Source organism: Coenobita brevimanus, chromosome 15, assembly GCF_032717465.1.
Source record: "Coenobita brevimanus isolate Jiangsu-jjx chromosome 15, ASM3271746v2, whole genome shotgun sequence".
NCBI classification, from domain to species: Eukaryota; Metazoa; Arthropoda; class Malacostraca; order Decapoda; family Coenobitidae; genus Coenobita; species Coenobita brevimanus.
The window spans coordinates 17,330,239-17,348,234 of record NC_136968.1 but is presented as its reverse complement, the minus strand read 5'-3'; the positions used below and the strand labels follow the sequence as shown (position 1 = coordinate 17,348,234).

The window sequence follows — 17,996 nt, the reverse complement described above, 5'->3', positions numbered from 1 at the left end:
GAATAGTGATGAATGGAATATCTCAAATTTGTTTATGCTGATGATGCAGTACTACTTGCAAATACCAGACAAGAACTTGGTGGACTAGTGCAGAGTTTTGCCGATGTCTGTGTCGTGCCTTGAGAGTACATGTAGAAAAGAGTAAAGTGATGGTTACTGAGAGACAAGGTGACTCCCAGTGTAATGTTACAGTGAATGGAGTGAGACTGGAATTGGTGAGAGAGTTCAAATACCTGGGTTCGGTGACAGAAAAGAGAGGAAAATGTGCAAAAGAAGTGGAAAAAAAAAAGAGTAATGCAAGGGAGGAAAGTAGCTGGTGCTATGAAGGCCTTGATATGAAACAGGCTTGAGTGTTGCAGCTGCACAAGGCTGACATGAAGGAGTGTTAATGCCAACTTTAACATATGGATGTGAGACTATTGTGTGGCATGAAAATGAAAAGTCAAGAGTAAAAGCAGTGGAGATGGGACTGCTGAGGAATGTATGTGGAATAGAAAGAGTGGATAGGATATGAAATAATGTGATTTGTGAAAGATGCGGAGTGAGGAAGTCTGTGAACACCAGAACTGAAGAAAGTGTACTGAGATGGTATGGTCATATGGAGAGAATCGATAACAATAGAGTGGTGAAAAAATGTATCTGAGTGAATTTGGAGGAGGAAGGAGGCAAGGCAAGTCAAGGAGAAGGTGGTGGGCTATGGTGGATGTGTGTGTGAGGAAGAGAGGTATGGAAGTCGGTGAGGCTAGGGGACTGACAAGTGATCGAGCAGGCCGGATGAATGTTGTGAGAAGAAGTGCATGATCAGGGATTTGGCACCCGGACTGACTCTATTGGACACGTTTATGTGAAGCTGCAGTATGTGGTGAACATTGTTGGTGTATCAGACAGAGCCAGGATACCGGGGGCTTGAACGATGAGTGAATGGAAGCGTGGCCCACTGAAATGGGCAAACTTGGGCTGTCTGGACGCTGCTACTCCTCACCCTGCCCTAGGGTGGGAAAGGAGGTCCGGATGCTGCTGCTGCTGCTGCTGCTGATGATGATGATAAGTAATGTTAAAGTAGATGAAATTCCTTAAAGTCATACCAGGTTAGGGGTCTGTGTATGGGCCGCCTTCCAAGGTGAGGGGAGATGGACAAGATTTATAACATGGGCTGCTATGCGAGAGACCCTCCAAGGGGACGCAGGCGTAGGCGATACCAATTGTAAGATGAATATCTATTAAAGAAGACCCGAGGTACAAGATAAGGTGTTTTACAATCCCTGTCAGTATGGAGAACTTCTTTGATGTTACCGTTAATGTACGGCTAAGTAGCGCCTGGGGGAGCAACCGCCACTTTCACACCTACAGAGGTGATGATAGCAACACCAAAGCTTTTTGCCTTAATGGAAGACTACTGCCTCTATCCTTAATTTTCCTCTTTGTTCTATCTTCATGGCAGGCATACATAAACTATAATTATTCATTTATCAGCCAATAATGACAAGTCTAGGTGGACAAGCAGGCCTGCCAGGACTGCCTGCACAGCGCCACCTTTCCCCCCTGTAGGCCAGGGGGTGACTGGTCGCTGGAGTAATTTTTTGGCATCAACCTCCCTTAACATGCATAATAGCCTGGCTCACTGCACTGTCATCTGTCCATGCTAAAACTATTCTCTGCTATTCATCATATTATTTAATATACTTTCTTCATTATTTGGATTCTATATAGTGTCTATCCTCATCTAATACATTTAATTGCTTCCGCATCCCTACCGTTATGAGAAATTTCGTGTTACAGGGACTCTTGAAACCCCCTATTTCCTTCTGCACCCCAGCTGAAAGTCCACTTCCCCCCCCCCCCCTGTGGTGGAAAAAATTTTTTTATACCTCCCAATTTTAACCTCCTAGAAAGCATTAATATGGTTCAAAAAATTATAAAAGAGTATTATTACAGTTAAAAACCCATTTTATTTACCTTATGGGAGGATAAGAGTAGACACACTATGCCGGAGAGGAGGTAGAGGGGAGAACACTGGTTAAAATCCTTCAGAGTCAATAGCACTTAACACGTCTCACATCATCATCTATGTTATCCATGGCTTCTTCCTGCTGGCATTGTATATCCTCTTCCTGGAGTTAAACAGCAGCTTGTCTAGCAAAGTAGCGAGTGATGAGTGACTCTTTACGTCGACTCACTCGTTCGGTGTGCATACGACTATAGACGCTGAAATCATCTCATCACCACCTGCCCGGTTCAAATAACCGTGTTAGCTTCTTCAATGGCCATGTTAGATGTGATAGTGCTTCTGGTGCTTCTGGATAATTGTACCATGTTAGACCATTTTCAAGTTAGAGAAAACCATGTTAGACGAGGATAGTCTGTACAGTCAACCCTTGGCTATCACGGGTTTTGCTATCGCATTTCATGGCTATCACGGACAGGTGAAATGCAACACGATTACCTTTATCGTGACCTCAAATACTGCTATCGCGGACGATGGTCGGCCAGAAACATTCACCTTCTTTTTCTGACGGAGACTCAGCTGTCTGAGGCAACCGACAGCAAACCCTTTTCTGTATCCTCCTACTTTCTCTATACTCATTTCAAAGCCAAAGGTGGCTGTTGTGTATACATACGCAACGACTTATCTTGCTCTCGTGTTCCTGAACTTGATTCTTCTGAATTCTCCACACTCTGGCTTCGGCTTTCCTGTCATTCTCTGACTAAATATATCTGTGCTGTTTACTTATCCCCGAATTCTACTGACTATCAAAAATTCTTTGACTATCTTACTTCTACGATGGAACACATTCTGTCCATTTCTCCTTTCTCTGAAATCTCCATTCTTGGAGATTTCAATGTTCACCACCACCTTTGGCTCTCCTCTCCTTTCACGGATCCACCTGGTGAACAAGCCTACATCTTTTCTATCCTTAATGACCTAGAGCAGCTTGTACAGCACCCTACCCGTATCCCTGACCGCCTTGGAGAGAGCTCCAACATACTTGACCTCTTCCTCACAACTAATCCTTCTGCTTACTCTGTTAATCTTTTCTCTCCGTTGGGCTCCTCCGATCACAACCTTATTACCTTAACCTGTCCTATCACTCCGGTACGGCCTGTGGACCCTCCAGGAAACGTCGTCTGTGGCACTTTGGAGCCGCGAACTGGGAGGCCCTCAGGCAGTACTTCTTTGATTTTCCCTGGAATGATTATTGCTTCCATGGCCGGGAGCCATCTGAGTGTGCCTCGCGCATTACGGAGGTTATTCTCTCGGGCATGGAAGCATACATTCCTTTTCTCATATCCTTTGACTAACGCAAGAAAGCCTTGGTTTAATCACGCTTGTTCTAATGCTGTCCGCAACAAGGAGAGGGCCTACAAATGGTACCGGAGCCAACCCACACCTGAATCACATCATCTTTACGTTTCTGCCCGGAATCGTGCTAAGTCTGTTCTTCGCTCTACTAAAAATAATTTCATCCATACTAAATGCTCTCAACTCTCCAACTTTCGAATTCTTCCCGCTCCTTCTGGCACCTTGCCAAAAATCTTTCTAACAACTTTACCTCATCATCCTTCCCTCCTCTTTTCTACTCTGATGGTTCTGTAGCTATTTCTTCTACTGATAAAGCAGATCTCTTCGCACAGACTTTCTCCTCCAATTCCACCTTAGACGATTCCCGGTGCTGTTCCTCCTTCACTTCTCCCCTCTGACTTCCTCATGGCTGACATTAAAATTTCTTCAGTTGATGTATTTTCTGCCATCACTGGCCTCAGTACTAACAAGGCATATGGGCCTGATGGGGTCCCTCCTGTTGTTCTCAAGAACTGTGCTTCTGTGCTTACACCCTGCCTAGGCAAACTCTTTCGCCTTTGTCTGTCAACTTGTACCTTTCCTTCTTGCTGGAAGTTTGCTCTCATTCAGCCAGTCCCAAAGAAGGGTGACCACTCCCCAACCCTCCAACTATCGTCCAATTGCTTTAACGTCCTGTATTTCAAAAGTTTTCGAGTCAATTCTTAATAGAAAAATTTTAAGGCATCTTTCCTATCACAACCTTCTTTCCGATCGTCAGTATGGGTTCCGTCAGGGACGCTCCACTGGCGATCTTCTCACCTACCTTTCAGACTCCTGGTCATCCTCCTTTCGGGACTTTGGCGAAAGCTTTGCCATTGCACTTGACATCTCAAAGGCTTTCGATCGAGTCTGGCATAAATCTTTAATTTCCAAACTGCCCTCCTACGGTTTCTATCCTTCTATCTGTGCCTTCATCGCTAGCTTCCTTTCTGGTCGTTCTATAGCCGCTGTTGTAGACGGCCATCGTTCTTCTCCTAGATCTATCAACAGTGGTGTTCCTCAGGGCTCTGTCCTATCACCAACTCTCTTCCTTTTATTCATCAATGATCTTCTAAGCTGTACATCTAACCCTATCCACTCATACGCTGATGACTCCACCCTTCACCTTTCCATTCGGTTCCCGCAACGCCCATCTCAACAGTTACTTCAAGAAACAAGGGATGAGGCTATGGCACACCTAATGTCTGACTTGGCTCGTATCGCTGACTGGGGTAAAAATAATATGGTTGTCTTTAATGCATCTAAGACTCAGTTCTTACACCTATCAACCCGACAAAATCTTCCACAGGTATACCCATTAATGTTTAATAATATTCAGCTTAATCCTGCATCATCCTTGAACATGCTTGGGGTTTCATTGGGACTTATCTTGGAAAGATCATATTACATCTCTTGTAAAATCTGCTTCCAAGAGATTGGGTGTGCTAAGCCGACTCCGCTCTTTCTTTACCCCTGCACAATTGTTGACTCTATACAGAGGTTTTATCCGCCCCTGTGTGGAGTACATAACTCTCATGTGTGGGGAGGCTCCCCACATACAGCTCTTCTCAATAGGGTGGAGTCAAAGGCTTTTCGTCTCATTAACTCTCCTCCTCTTACTGACTCCCTTCAACCTCTGTCTCTTCGCCGCACTGTTGCATCTTTTATCTTTTTTCTATCGCTACTTTAATGGTCACTGCTCCTCTGAACTGTCTGCTTGCATTCCTCCACCTCTACGACGGGCGCGTAGCACCCGTCTGGCAGCAAACTCTCATCCCTTTTCTGTCCAACTCTCTAATGCAAGAGTTAACCGTTACTCCCAGTCTTTCATTTATGCAACAGGTCAACTCTGGAACTGTCTCCCTCTGTCTGTATTTCCTGCTGCCTATGATCTCCAGTCTTTCAAACGCAGTGTGTCCAGGCATCTCAAAATGATCGGATCTTGAATTTGGCTCTCTATTGTATTTTGTTTTTCTCTTGGAGGGAACTGTTACTGCGGGCCATGGCCTTTGGTTCCTTCTTCCTCGCATAAAAAAAAAAAAAAAAAAAAAAAAAAAATCGCGCGGGCTCCGCCCATGCGTATACTCGCGCCGTGATTGGCGCGACGTCACAGGCTACCCGAGCGCTGATTGGCCCAAGACATGGTTACAGCTACCCATCCTTCCCGCCAAGGTTCAGAGAGAGTCAGCGTTACCAGTCGACAGCAGCTATAGCCGTGAAGACCTATTGTTCAACCACAATGGCCACCAATACCCCATCCAACCCTCCTACAATTGGTGCACGTAACGCGGCTAACCCAGGACGGCAAGTGAGGAAGAGGAAGAACCTGCCTTATGCTCAGGGTCCCTTCCAGACTCCTGATGAAGCTGATCAATTCCTAGACGAGATAGAACGTCGGAGGGGTGGCCAGTAATACTCCACCCCAGCCTCGGAACCCCTTCAACCCACCCAAGCCCCTCATCCTCTCCAAAAATGTTAAGTAAAATGGCTTATTACAGTTAATTCTGTTTTATTTATAACCTTTATGTACTGTACTGTTGTTAATTTGCAGCATTGGTTTGTAATCCCAGGTATTTTAGTGAAGGAGATGTGAAAATAGGGTAAGGTTGGGGTAAAGTTGGAGGTCGGGGAACCAATTAGAATTTTTCCCATTAGTTCTTAAGTATGGCTATCGCGATTTTGGCTATGGCGGGTCGCCTAGGGTACCAATTACTCGTGATAGCCAAGGGTTGACTGTATGCAGTTTTAGAGGTCTCCGGCAAATTCATAGACAAATTAGCAAATAACAGGGCAAAATTATGCCAGTGAAAATTTCCAGTGGACTATGTTATGTGATTCTTTACATACTTAATCAGGAAAGATTACAATATAGGGTATTCTTACAACTGTCCATCATTATGGAAATAAAAATAATGCAGCAGCCTGTTGGGCAATTCTTGTACAGTACTTTCCAAGTTTTATAGCCTACTATCCTTCAGTGTTGGAAAATCAAAAATAGACTTTTCTCAGCTTAACAGCTACCGGTATATTCTCTAGCTATATTTGAGTAAATTTATTTTTGAATAACTCTAGTAACTTACAGGACAAAAGCAAATGTCACAGGTTACAGTAACACTCATATAGTATTTGAAAGTAAAATGTGACCTAACTAAGTCTTGGTAGGGAAAACATTCACACAGATGATGACTAATGACTAGGATATCAGTTATCTAATATTTAAAAAGCATCTTTTGGTTTATCTGGCCTTATTTGGTAAATTACATATAAAAAAATCAGCACTGTGACCAACTGATATGAAAATAGTTGAAGGTTTGCCACAAGCATGTAAACTGAGCCCAACTTTGTAAAGTCAGACACGAGCTTTGACTCAGAATGTGGCGAAGTCAAGTTGGCTGAGCCCGACTTGAGTAAGCCGTGAGCCTGGGCATGGGACCATCCCAAGACCAACTTCCAAGTCTAACTGAAGCTTTGGTCTAACATTGGAATTTGGACCAGTGTCTGCAATGTAGCAAAAAAAGGTCACCACATTCTAGAGGTAAATAAAGCTATACTGTATCCTACCCTTCCAGACTGAAAAAAAATCTCTTAAGTTAAATACCTACAGTGTCATCTGAAGGTAGCAAAATGGAAAACAACACCACTACAGTATAGAGGTTATGTCTATATGACTCACATCTGGCTCCAAGGCGGTGTCATGGGTTTTCCACTTAACATGGCGACGGTTCTGGTCCAGAGTGAAGTTTGCGTTGATTTGTACAGGCAGACCAGTGGTGTTGGCTGGGTCAGAAGGCAGTGGAAGGAAGGCAAACAAGTGTCCCCTTTGAATGCTGAGAGGCTCTGTGGGGGCGGCTACACCAACTAACGGAATAAGGCGAACATTTTCTTTATTTCCATGTTTTACCCTGAAAGTGTCATGTCGTCCAGGCAGAAGGTGCACAACCAACATAGTCTGATCAGTTATCTGTGTTCCCTGGATGCTGTGCAAGGTGATGTGATACTGAGAGGCAATAGTGTGTTCTGGCCGCCCCCCACACTCACGTAGTTCCCTTCGCAGTTTAGTCCTCTGTTCACGTGCCACCATTAACGTTGGGCCTGTAAGCTCTACCTGGTGTAGGGCTGTTCGGTTAGCCAAGTCTTCAGTCACCCTCCATAAACTCACATGCTCCAAAGCTTTCAAGAATGTAAGACATATGCTTGCCTCCACACTGAAAGACTCAAACAGCTGACTAACATGAGCCCAAGTGTAGATCGTAGCTGAGAGCTCAGATGGATGTTGCCTCAGTGGGAACCAAAACAGTGTGCCAGGAAAGTTGCCAGAAGTCAGATGGATTTGGTTAATATAAGATCCCCATAACTCTGTAATTGCAGGATATGGAAGCACATCTTTCAGGGAACATAAGCTTAGGGAGCGACACATTCGTGCTTCCGGTTCACTTGGGTCCATGAACAGCACTGATGACCCACTGATAATGGTGATGTAATCTGTTGGGGTAAACATGCACAGTACAATGAGTCATTGTTTTATGTCAGTGATGTGCTCCAAAATATTGCCTAACAACACAACAGAAGTACAGTAGCTAGTGGCAGTAGAGCATTAACACTCATAAATACAATACAATGTAGTAGAGCATTAACATCCATAAATACAATACAATCAATCCTCACTGCATGGCAAGGCTCTGTTCCAAGACACCACAAATTTTTCCATACAACTGGTACTGCAAACTACAGTATATCTGGAAGAGACTGGCACATCAGATTTATAGGAGACAATGGAATATTATTAGCCCTAAAGGAGGGAGAGGGGGGGAACATGACGGATTGAAATTATGGGAATCCAGAAAGGCAGTTTCTCAATTTTTCCAAACCAAATTACAAAAACTGTGTGTGTGTGTGTGTGTAATTCACCAGGTCGGTCAGGATCACCTGATGGTCGTGATCGTCAGCTTTTACCCTCCCAGAAGGGAGCTGGGGAGCTCATATAGTCTGATCTAAGGGCAAGGCTGTGACCTTCACACATGCACACACCCATCCCCTTGCTCAAGGGGGACAGTAACCACCCACTTCGTCAGTGAAACTTTTCGCAACCTGAGCGAGGCGCGAACTCCCGTCTACCAGATGGCAAGCGAGAATGCTATGCTACCTGTGTGTGTGTGTGTGTGTGTGTGTGTGTGTGTGTGTGTGTGTAAATTCAGCAGTGGACAGCTGCCATTAAGTGACCAAGCTTGATGCTGGGAAGACGGTTGGAGCCTTTATATAAAAAATATACACATATCTATCTCTAGTGTATACAGTGGAATCTCTGGAATCTCCATTGAGGTCTTATGAGACTGGGCACAGGCCACAGTTTTAGAATTTCATGAGTTATAACTAACTACTATACAGTAAAAGTCCTCTAATCTGGCCACCAATAATCCAAAAATCCCAACACTCCAAATTTGTCAAGGCAAAATTCTTCGAATTTTTCTGGGCTTTATCTAAGAATTTATCTGGCTTGGATTTGCTCTTGGTCTTGGATGTACCTGCCTGCAACTATTCATCAACACTTCTATGCATTTCCGGTGCATAAAACAATAACCCTTATCATTTTAAGTGTTTATTTAATGATCATGAGCATATGTCTAATGTTTTATGAGGTCCCTCATTTTGTGGTAGGTGGGGGCACTCATCATCCACTCACTTGATGTAGTGCTGCTCTCGGGTGTCTGCCCTTTCCTCTTCTCCATCCTTCTTTCCTTCCATCCTCTTCTGTCTTTCTTTCCTTCATTCTTTCCTCATCCTTCTCCCTATGGGGGACTTTATACTCCTTCTTCTGTCTTTTTTTCCTTCATTCTTTCCTCTTCCTTCTGCCTGTGAGTGACTGCACTGAATGACATGCCAAATGGTTTCCTATACACCAGGGAACCATTTACTACACTCGGTGGTAACCATATTACCAAATTTTGGCGCCTGGTTGTTTAGTGGGTAATTTCGGTGCTCCAATCAGATTGAGCCAGTGAAGGTTTATATCTAAGGGGTCTATCTATCTATTGCCAGATGCCTCAATCCCGTTTGGGGTGTTTATTGCTCACGTAATGCCACTCAGGGATGAGTGAGGCTGGTCACTGGCATCTTAAATGTCAGGACCAACAGGCCTAGCCCCGGGCTCCTAAGCTTCTCATGGGGCAATGTAGGATTGGATGATGAATGAATGATTTAAGAGGTCCCTCCCAATAGTCTGGAGAAAAAAAAAAAAAAAATAGCCCGAAAGACCCTCGGTCCCCTGCCATTCGGATTACAGGACTTTTACTGTAATCTTATGGGAAAAAATGCTTATGAGTCTGTCATTTTGGAAAAATTGTCCTCTTACCCCCAAACAGGTCATCAGCAAATACTAACAACCTGGAAAAAAAATTAGTAATGCATATTTAATGGAAATGAATAATATTGTAAGATTCTTACCTGACTCTGAATGATGACATTGCTTGAATGGATGGGGGAGGGGGGAATGACAACATTGCTTGAATGGATGGGGGAGGAGGGAGTTCAGAACTAACTGGCTGTACTGTACTTATTTTTGGCCGTGATCCTGTTAGGCCAAAAACGTTTAAGCCATATCTAACCTAACCTAACCTATATTTTGGTCGTAAGGCAATTCGGCTGCTTGCCGCTTTAGTCCGCTACAGCCTAACTGGTTTACTGATAAAACAACTGGGATGTGGGGGAAAGGGTTCCGAGGCTTGATGCGGACTACGGCCTCTTAGCAAGAAATGAGTGTGCTGCTGCCTCTGTGCCATTTCTTCCTCATCAGCCTCCCTCAGGAAACCCTCAAAGTTCATTGTGGAGGCAATGGAAACAGTGCTGTTGTTGCCCTCAGCTGCCTCCATATCATCATAAAGTCCTCGATTTGTTGAGCTTACCAAACGGGCGTGTCCTTTCCATATTTTCTATTGAAATTAGTCTTTCACAGGGTACTAATTATTCCAGGATTACCACAGCTACTGGGCATTTCTATAAACTTACCTCTGAAAGCTACAAGTGAGGATTTATAATGTGTGCACAATGATGCATCCAGTCGGAGCAGTAGTTGGTAAACAACACAGCCATTTGTACAAATCGTTCGTAAACACTGCCGCAACCTGCCAGCTTCCTTGAATACCCCAATTTTGTTTTTATCACTCATTTCTTGCAGTCACAATTCAAAAATTAATTATCTGTGTTACATATGTACAGGTACACATGTTTAACGATGCAATTGGTTAATTAAAACCCATCATTATGAAGGGTATCGTATCTCGGGGTAGATTTAACTTGTATAGGGGTGCATCTTTGAGCCTTGGGTTCCCCCCCAACCAAGTCCTAAAACCAGCTAAATGAGTCCAAAAACAAGTTTAAAGCCAATCTAAATGGCCTAACATCTGTAAAAGAAGCAAACCTATGTCTAACACCTGTAAATAACTCACTAATCCCAAAAAATAAAATCTGAAAATTGTCTAATATGTCTGAAAAAAATCAAGCTTAGTAAACTGTACCCCAAAATGACAATGTTCACCCCACCCATACCTAAAACACATTAATATGGTCTAAAAACAATTTATAAATCAACCTTAACACACAATTTTAGTCTAAAATATCAAAATCGGTTTTAAAAAATCAAAACCCATCATTAAATTGGGGTTTGGCCTTCGTTAGGTGGGGTATAGTGGTATTTCTACCCCCATCATTAAGCCAGGATATCACATTTAGGGGTTATTGTATATAGAGGCATACCTGTACTAAATTACCTAACTTTAGATCACGAGTTCGTGATCTAAAGTTTTTTATTATAGGTAGAATCGACGCACCCATCTAGTGAAGAATTACAATGTGGAGGAATGACTGGGTAAATATGAATTGGAGCAGATGGGGGATGTGGAAGGTGTGTGCAAGATATTCACAGAAGAAATGTGCAGCATGTGATGTGGTGTGTGGGGTGAAGAGAAGACGGAAGGGGGTGCAAGGAACAGAGTGGTGGAATGAGACAGGCTGTGGCACAAAAGAAGAAAGCATAAAATGAATGGATGAGAAATAGGGGCGTGGAAGAAGCTGAGAGGCGGAAGAGAGAGTTATATGTAGAAAGGAAGAGAGAGGTGAAAAGATTAGCAAGAGAGAGTAAGAAGATAGTGGATGAGGAATTTGGAAGGAATTTGTGTAAAGTGGAGGGAATGTAAGAAAATGTTCTGGAAAGACGTGAACAGAGTAAGACAGGGTGGCAGTGAAGTTAGTAGGGGAGTGAAAGATAAAAATGGTAGATTACTAGTGGAGAAGGGAGAAAAAGTGAGCAGATGGAGAGAACACTTTAAGGAATTGTTGCACATAGAGGATGGAAGTAATGCGAGTATAAGTGGCTGGGGAATCACTGGGAGAAGGAGGGAGATGAGAAGACAGGAAGAAATTAGAAGGGTAGAAGTTGTGGAAGCAATGAAGAAAGTCAAATTGGGGAAAGCCCCAGGAATTGATGGAGTGTGTGGTGAAATGCTGAAGCATGGGGGAGAGAGTAGTAGAATGGATGTGGAAGATGTGCAGATTGGCCTGGGAGGAAGGTAGAGTCCCGGAGGATTGGAAGTCAGGTATAATTATTCCTTTGTACAAAGGAAAAGGGGAAAAAGAAGTGTGTGGTAATCATAGGGGCATTTGTCTTCTTAGTGTAATAGAAAAAGTGTTTGGTAGGATACTTATTGACAGAGTTAGAGAAAGAACAGAGGAATTAGTTGGAGAAGAACAGGGAGGCTTTAGGAAGGAAAGAGGTTGTGTAGATCAGATATTCATTCTCAGATCTTTAGTGGAAAAGTTTCTAGAGAAGGGAAAGAAGTTGTAAGCGGATTTCATGGATTTGGAGAAAGCATATGACAGGGTGGATAGACAAGGAATGTGGAAAGTATTAAGAATATATGGAGTAGATGGGAAGTTGATGAATGCTGTGAAGAGTATGTATGATGGTGCTAAGGCTGCAGTGCGTGTGGATGGTGAACTGAGAGAATTTTTCTCTATGAAGGTTGGGTTGAAACAGGGATGTGTCATGTCTCCATGGTTGTTCAAACTGTACATGGATGGGGTAATAAAAGAGATACAAGGTAGGGCAGTGGATGTTGGAGTGGCCCTGGTGAGAGAGGGTAGTGTTTGGAAACTCCCTGTACTGTTGTTTGATGATGATACTGTGTTGTTAAGTGAAGACGTAGGGGAGCTGCAAAGGATTGGTGGATGAGTTTGGGAGAGTGTGTAAGAAACGGAATCTAAAGGTGAATATAGGGAAGAGTAAAAAGATGGTCTTTGAGAAAGGTGAAGTCAGTGAATGTACAGTGAGGTTGGATGGTGAGGAAATGGAAAATGTGAGTAGGTTTAAGTAATTGGGGACTGTGATGAGTAAGGATGGAAGTTTGGAGGATGATGTGCTTGAAAGGGTACAACAAGGAAGAAAGGTTGCTGGTCCCTTGAAAGCAGTGATAAGAAACAGGGAAGTGAGCATGAAAATGAAGCTTGGACGTTGTTGGAAGGACACAAGTCAAGAGTGAGAGCAGTGGAAATGAGTTATTTAAGAGAAGCCTGTGGAGTCACATGAAGAGACATGTTGACAAATGAGGATATAAAGGAGCGTTGTGGCGTGGATGTGATAGGAAGCATTAGGAGGAACACACTGAGGTGGTTTGGCCATATGGAGAGGATGAAGGGCGAGACTCTGACGAGGAGAGTGTATGTGAGTGAGGTGGAGGGAGGGAGAGGGAGGGGGAGGCCGAGGATGAGATGGAGGCATGGAGTGGAGAGGTATATGAGAGAGGGGGGTGTGAGTTGGGAGCAGAGCAGTAAAATGACGGGGGGAAAGGGCGACATGGAGGCGATTTGTTGGTGGCCACCCCAAGTGGGATTAAGGCATCTGGCAATAGATAGACAGGTAAATTTTTTAACAGACGGATGTGGCCTTTCCCAATTTTCTATTGAAATGAGTCTTTCACAGGTTACTTTTTATTAATCCTGGATTACCACAGCTACTGGGCATTGTTTTAAACACACCTCTGAAAGCTATAAATGACGATGCAGAATGCATGATACACTGATGCATCCAGTTGGCGCTGTGATTGGTAAACAACTGATATTGCTAACTGTTGCATGATGTTGCCGCATACAGTATTATGAATCTGCTGTTTAGAAATGTGCGATTTAGGAGATTCCACTGTGTACATACATACAGTAATCCTTCGATTACCAGATGTAACAGAGCCAAAGGCATGTCCGGGTAATGGCTCTGTCCGGATATTGGACTTCTCTCCTGGCCCCCATTCGTACATAAACTAACTCTGAAAGTCATTGTAAAAGGCCACTACAGTACATCCATATTGTACATCACACTTGCCCTTTCTCACTCTCTCTCTCTGGAGAGGGAGGGGAAGGGAGGGAGGGAACAGAGGAGAGAAAAAGGAGGGACTGATTCTCTCTCCCACTGGAGAAAGAGGGAGAGAGGGGGGGGGAAGGAATGTAGATGTACAGAGAGAAGAAGAGGAGGGACTGATGTTATGCTATCTCCTCCGATTGTTTCTTCAAAGTCGTGCTTGTGCCGCTCCTGTTTCTCTCTCTCTCCCCACACTAGGCACTTCAATCTTACTTCACATATTTTCATCTTTGTCATCACCTTCATCTTCATCTTTGCTTTCATTTTTGTCTTTGCTTTCAGTTCACTTTGACATTCACATTCACTTCCATGCTCACTTTCACATTCACCTTCACACTCACTTTCACTATTATCTTCATTTTCAATTTCACCTTCATCTGCCTCTTTATCACTTTCACATTTACCTTTACTATTACGTTCACTCACCTTCACTTTCACCATCGCTTCATTTACTATCACATCCCTTCACTTTAACCCCACTGGAGAGAGAGGGGAGGGAGGGAGGGAATGTAGATGGAGAGAGAGAGAGAGAAAGAGGGACTGATGTTATGCAACCTCCTGCATTTATTCGAAAAGGTGCACTTATGTCATTCCTATATTATTCTCTCTCTCTGGCTCTCTGGAAGAGACAAGGGGAAGGAGGGAGAGAGAGAGAGAGAGAGAGGAAAGACCGATGTTATGCAATCTTCTCCATTTGTTTATTTAGTGATAGACAATACGGTTTTTGCCACGAAAGATCCACCACTGACATACTCAATCTCTTAACTCATACCATCCATCAATCAATTGATCTTTTTGGAGAAACTCATGCAGTAGCTCTTGATATCTTTAAAGCTTTCGACAGAGTATGGCACCGTTCCGTGCTGTCCAAACTCCCTTGCTATGGACTAACGTCTTTTGTTCCTTTGATTTCTTCTTATCTTAGTGACAGGAAAATAAGAGTAAAAGTAGATGATGTATATTCGAATTTCCACTCAATTAACGCCGGCGTGCCACAGGGATCAGTTCTGGCGCCAACCCTATTTCTGGTTCATATTAACGATCTCTTATCTGTCACTCACAATCCCATTCACTCATATGCAGATGACTCAACACTACATAGTTCATTCACACTCAGACATCCATTTACAAAGTCTAATATCTCTACCTCTCAACTCAGTACAGCCATCTCCATAAATCAAGATCTATCTACAATCAGTGAATGGGGACAAAACAACCTTGTCTCTTTTAATGCTAGTAAAACAACATATATACAGTTTACTAATAGACAGATACTGCCAGATTCGTACATTACCTTCAGTGCTACTAATATTCCCATCTCCAAAAGTATTGAAATTCTTGGTGTCTCACTTAACAGTGCCCTCAGCTGGACCTCTCATGTCAGATCACTTGCCAAAACCGCCTCAAAGAAACTTGGATTATTGTACAGAGTCCGTAACTTCTTCGCCGATGAGCAGTTAGCTATAATTTAAAAGAGTCATGTGCGCTCTCAGCTTGAATATTGCTCACCCTTGTGGAATGGTTGTGGAGAGGTTGCATTAAGACAACTGGACAAAATTCAGGATAAAGCTGTTAGAATCATTAACAACCCTGCCATTACACATAAACTACCTCCCCTGCAAGTAAGAAGGAATGTTGCCTCCCTTGCATTATTTTACAGATATTTTTTTGGCAAATGTTCAGACGAAGTTGCGTCCATGGTGCCACCTCTCTATGCCTTCCCTCGTGCTACACGGGCATCTGGTAGCCCTCATGACTGGAATGTCACTCAACCATATTGCAGAACTTCTGCCTATCAGAATTCTTTCATTCCCCGAACTGCATCTCTCTGGAACTCGCTTCCCCAGAGTTGTTTTCCTCCAAATTTCAACTCACAACTGTTCAAGTCTAACTGTTACAGATATTTTATGAACAGAGGACACCAGTAATATGGTGTATGGATTATTTTTTTTTTACCCATTTGTTTTTCCTTCCTCCATTCTGTTATTTATAATTAAAAAAAAAAAAAAAAAAAAAATCGAAGAGGTGCGCTTATGTCATATCTGTATTTATTCTTTCCCTCTCTCTCCCCACACTGGGCACCTCCGTTTTACTTCACCAACAGTATTTTCGGCTTCACCTTCCCTTTCATTTTATCTTCACTTACAGATCACTTTGACATTCATATTCACTTTCACACTTATTTCCATGCTCATATTCACATTCACTTTCATATTTACTTCCATGCTCACCTTCACTTTCACATTCACCTTTACACTCAATTTCACTATTGCAGTACAGGCAAACCCCAGTTTAATGAAGCGACTGGTTAAGTAAAAACCCATCGCTAGATGGGGTATTGTATATCGGGGCCGATTTAACACGTAAAGTATAGGGATGCATTTGCAGCCTGAGTTTCCCCCTAATCAAGTCCTAAACCCACTCAAATGTAAAAAAAAAAAAAAAAAAAGTTTAAAGCCAACCTCAATGACCTAACAGCTATAAAAGATGCTAACCTAAGCCTAACACCTGTAAATAACTCACTAGCCCCAAGACATTCAGCACTCTTACCAAACATGATCACACTTATTTAGGCCAAAATTTTCACAAAATCACACTCCACACACGATTAATTTCATTGCCATACTCACAGCAGTGCTGGGACACAGTACGATGCACTATGAAAGCGGCTTGCATAATGTTGGTGATGCAACACGATGTGAGGTAGGCGAGTGAACGAGAGTTCGTCACTCTGAGACAGCAGGTGCAAGATGATGATGAGGGTGCACGCAGGGTGAGTAATATGTGTGGGGGCTCCATGAGCATTTCTGCGCATCCTGGCAGGCAGGCGGACTCAGCATGCCATGGAAAAGCTCGTGATTAAAACTTTTAGCCCATCACTCCTGGACAAAATATCAGAGGACTCATCATTAAACCGTGGCTCGGCCATCCTTAGGAAGGGCAGGGTGGTATTTCTACCCCCATCACTAGTCCAGGGAATCGCATAGAGGGGTATCATATATCGGGGTTTGCCTGTACTGTACTTTTATTTTCAATTTCATCTTCACTTCCATCAATACTTCCTCACTTTCATGCTTACCATTATTATTACATTAACTCACCTTCACTTTCATTTTTACTTTCACATCCCCTTCACTTTCACCTTCACATCTCTCTCACTCACGTGAAACACACTCCTGTATACACATACACAATCTTTCCCTCATTAAAATATGCACATATACATACATACAGAAAACAACGTGTCCTGTAGGAAAAAGTGATCATGTGGTCATTGAGTTCCAGATGATAGTAGGGAACGTGGAGCCAAGAGACGAGCTTTATAGGCAGGGAAGATACAACTTTAGGAAAGCAAACTTTACAGGATTGAGAAAATTTTTCGAACATGCAGATTGGAGAAAATTCAGAGAAACAAGACAGATATAGAGGAAGTGGGATATCTTTCTAGACCTCTATAATTTGGGAGTGGAAAAATTTGTGCCAATTGTAAGGGGGAAAGAAAACAGGAAAAAGGAGTGGTTTAATAGAAGGTGTATGATAGCAAAAAAGGCGAGAGAGACGGCGTGGAACAACTGGAGAAAGAGAGGTCACAACAGAACAAAGGAAGAATATAAAAGAATTAGAAATGAATACACATGAATACGTAGAGAGGAAGATAGGAATTTTGAAAAAGGTATAATACACAAATATAAGGATGAACCCAAACTGTTTTATAGTTCTGTCAATGGCAAACTGAAACAAAAGGAAGGAATCACCAAACTGAAAGTAGAAAGGAGATGTCTATAAAGATGTGGCAATCCGAGCAGAAATAATGAACAAATGTTTCCAATCAGATTTTACTAATGAAAAGGAGTTTGTGGAAGGGAAGTGAGTGACTAGAAATGTAGTGATAAAAGATATAAAAGTAGAAGTACAGGAAGTGTATACATTACTGGAAACTCAAGTGGTAAGGAAAGCCCCAGGACCAGAGGGAATCTCTAACTGGGTACTGAAGGAATGCAGAGAACAACTGGCGGATAAGATTCACAGTTTAAATGTGTGTTCTCTGGAAGAGGGGAAAGTGCCACAAGAATGGAGGAGGGCAAATGTGGTACCAATTTATAAGGGAGGAACAAGGAAGAACCCCTGAATTATAGACCAGTGTCCCTAACCAGCATGGTCGCAAAATTGTGTGAGAGAATTCTGAAAGATAGAGAGATAAAATATCTGGAAGAGATGAATATTTTGACAGAAAGTCAGTTTGGATTCAGAAGTGGAATGTCATGTGTTTCTAAC

General features: G+C 42.9%; 1 protein-coding gene across 1 annotated transcript in view; it reads right to left on the bottom strand.

Annotated features, from left to right (window-relative positions):
• LOC145390686 (sacsin-like) overlaps positions 1–17,996 on the bottom strand; it is a 333,656-nt gene that overhangs the window by 187,697 nt on the left and 127,963 nt on the right. The window contains exon 5 of the mRNA XM_080265477.1: positions 6,993–7,801. Within this exon, the coding sequence (XP_080121603.1) occupies positions 6,993–7,801 (809 nt within the window). The remainder of the gene's footprint in view (positions 1–6,992; positions 7,802–17,996) is intronic.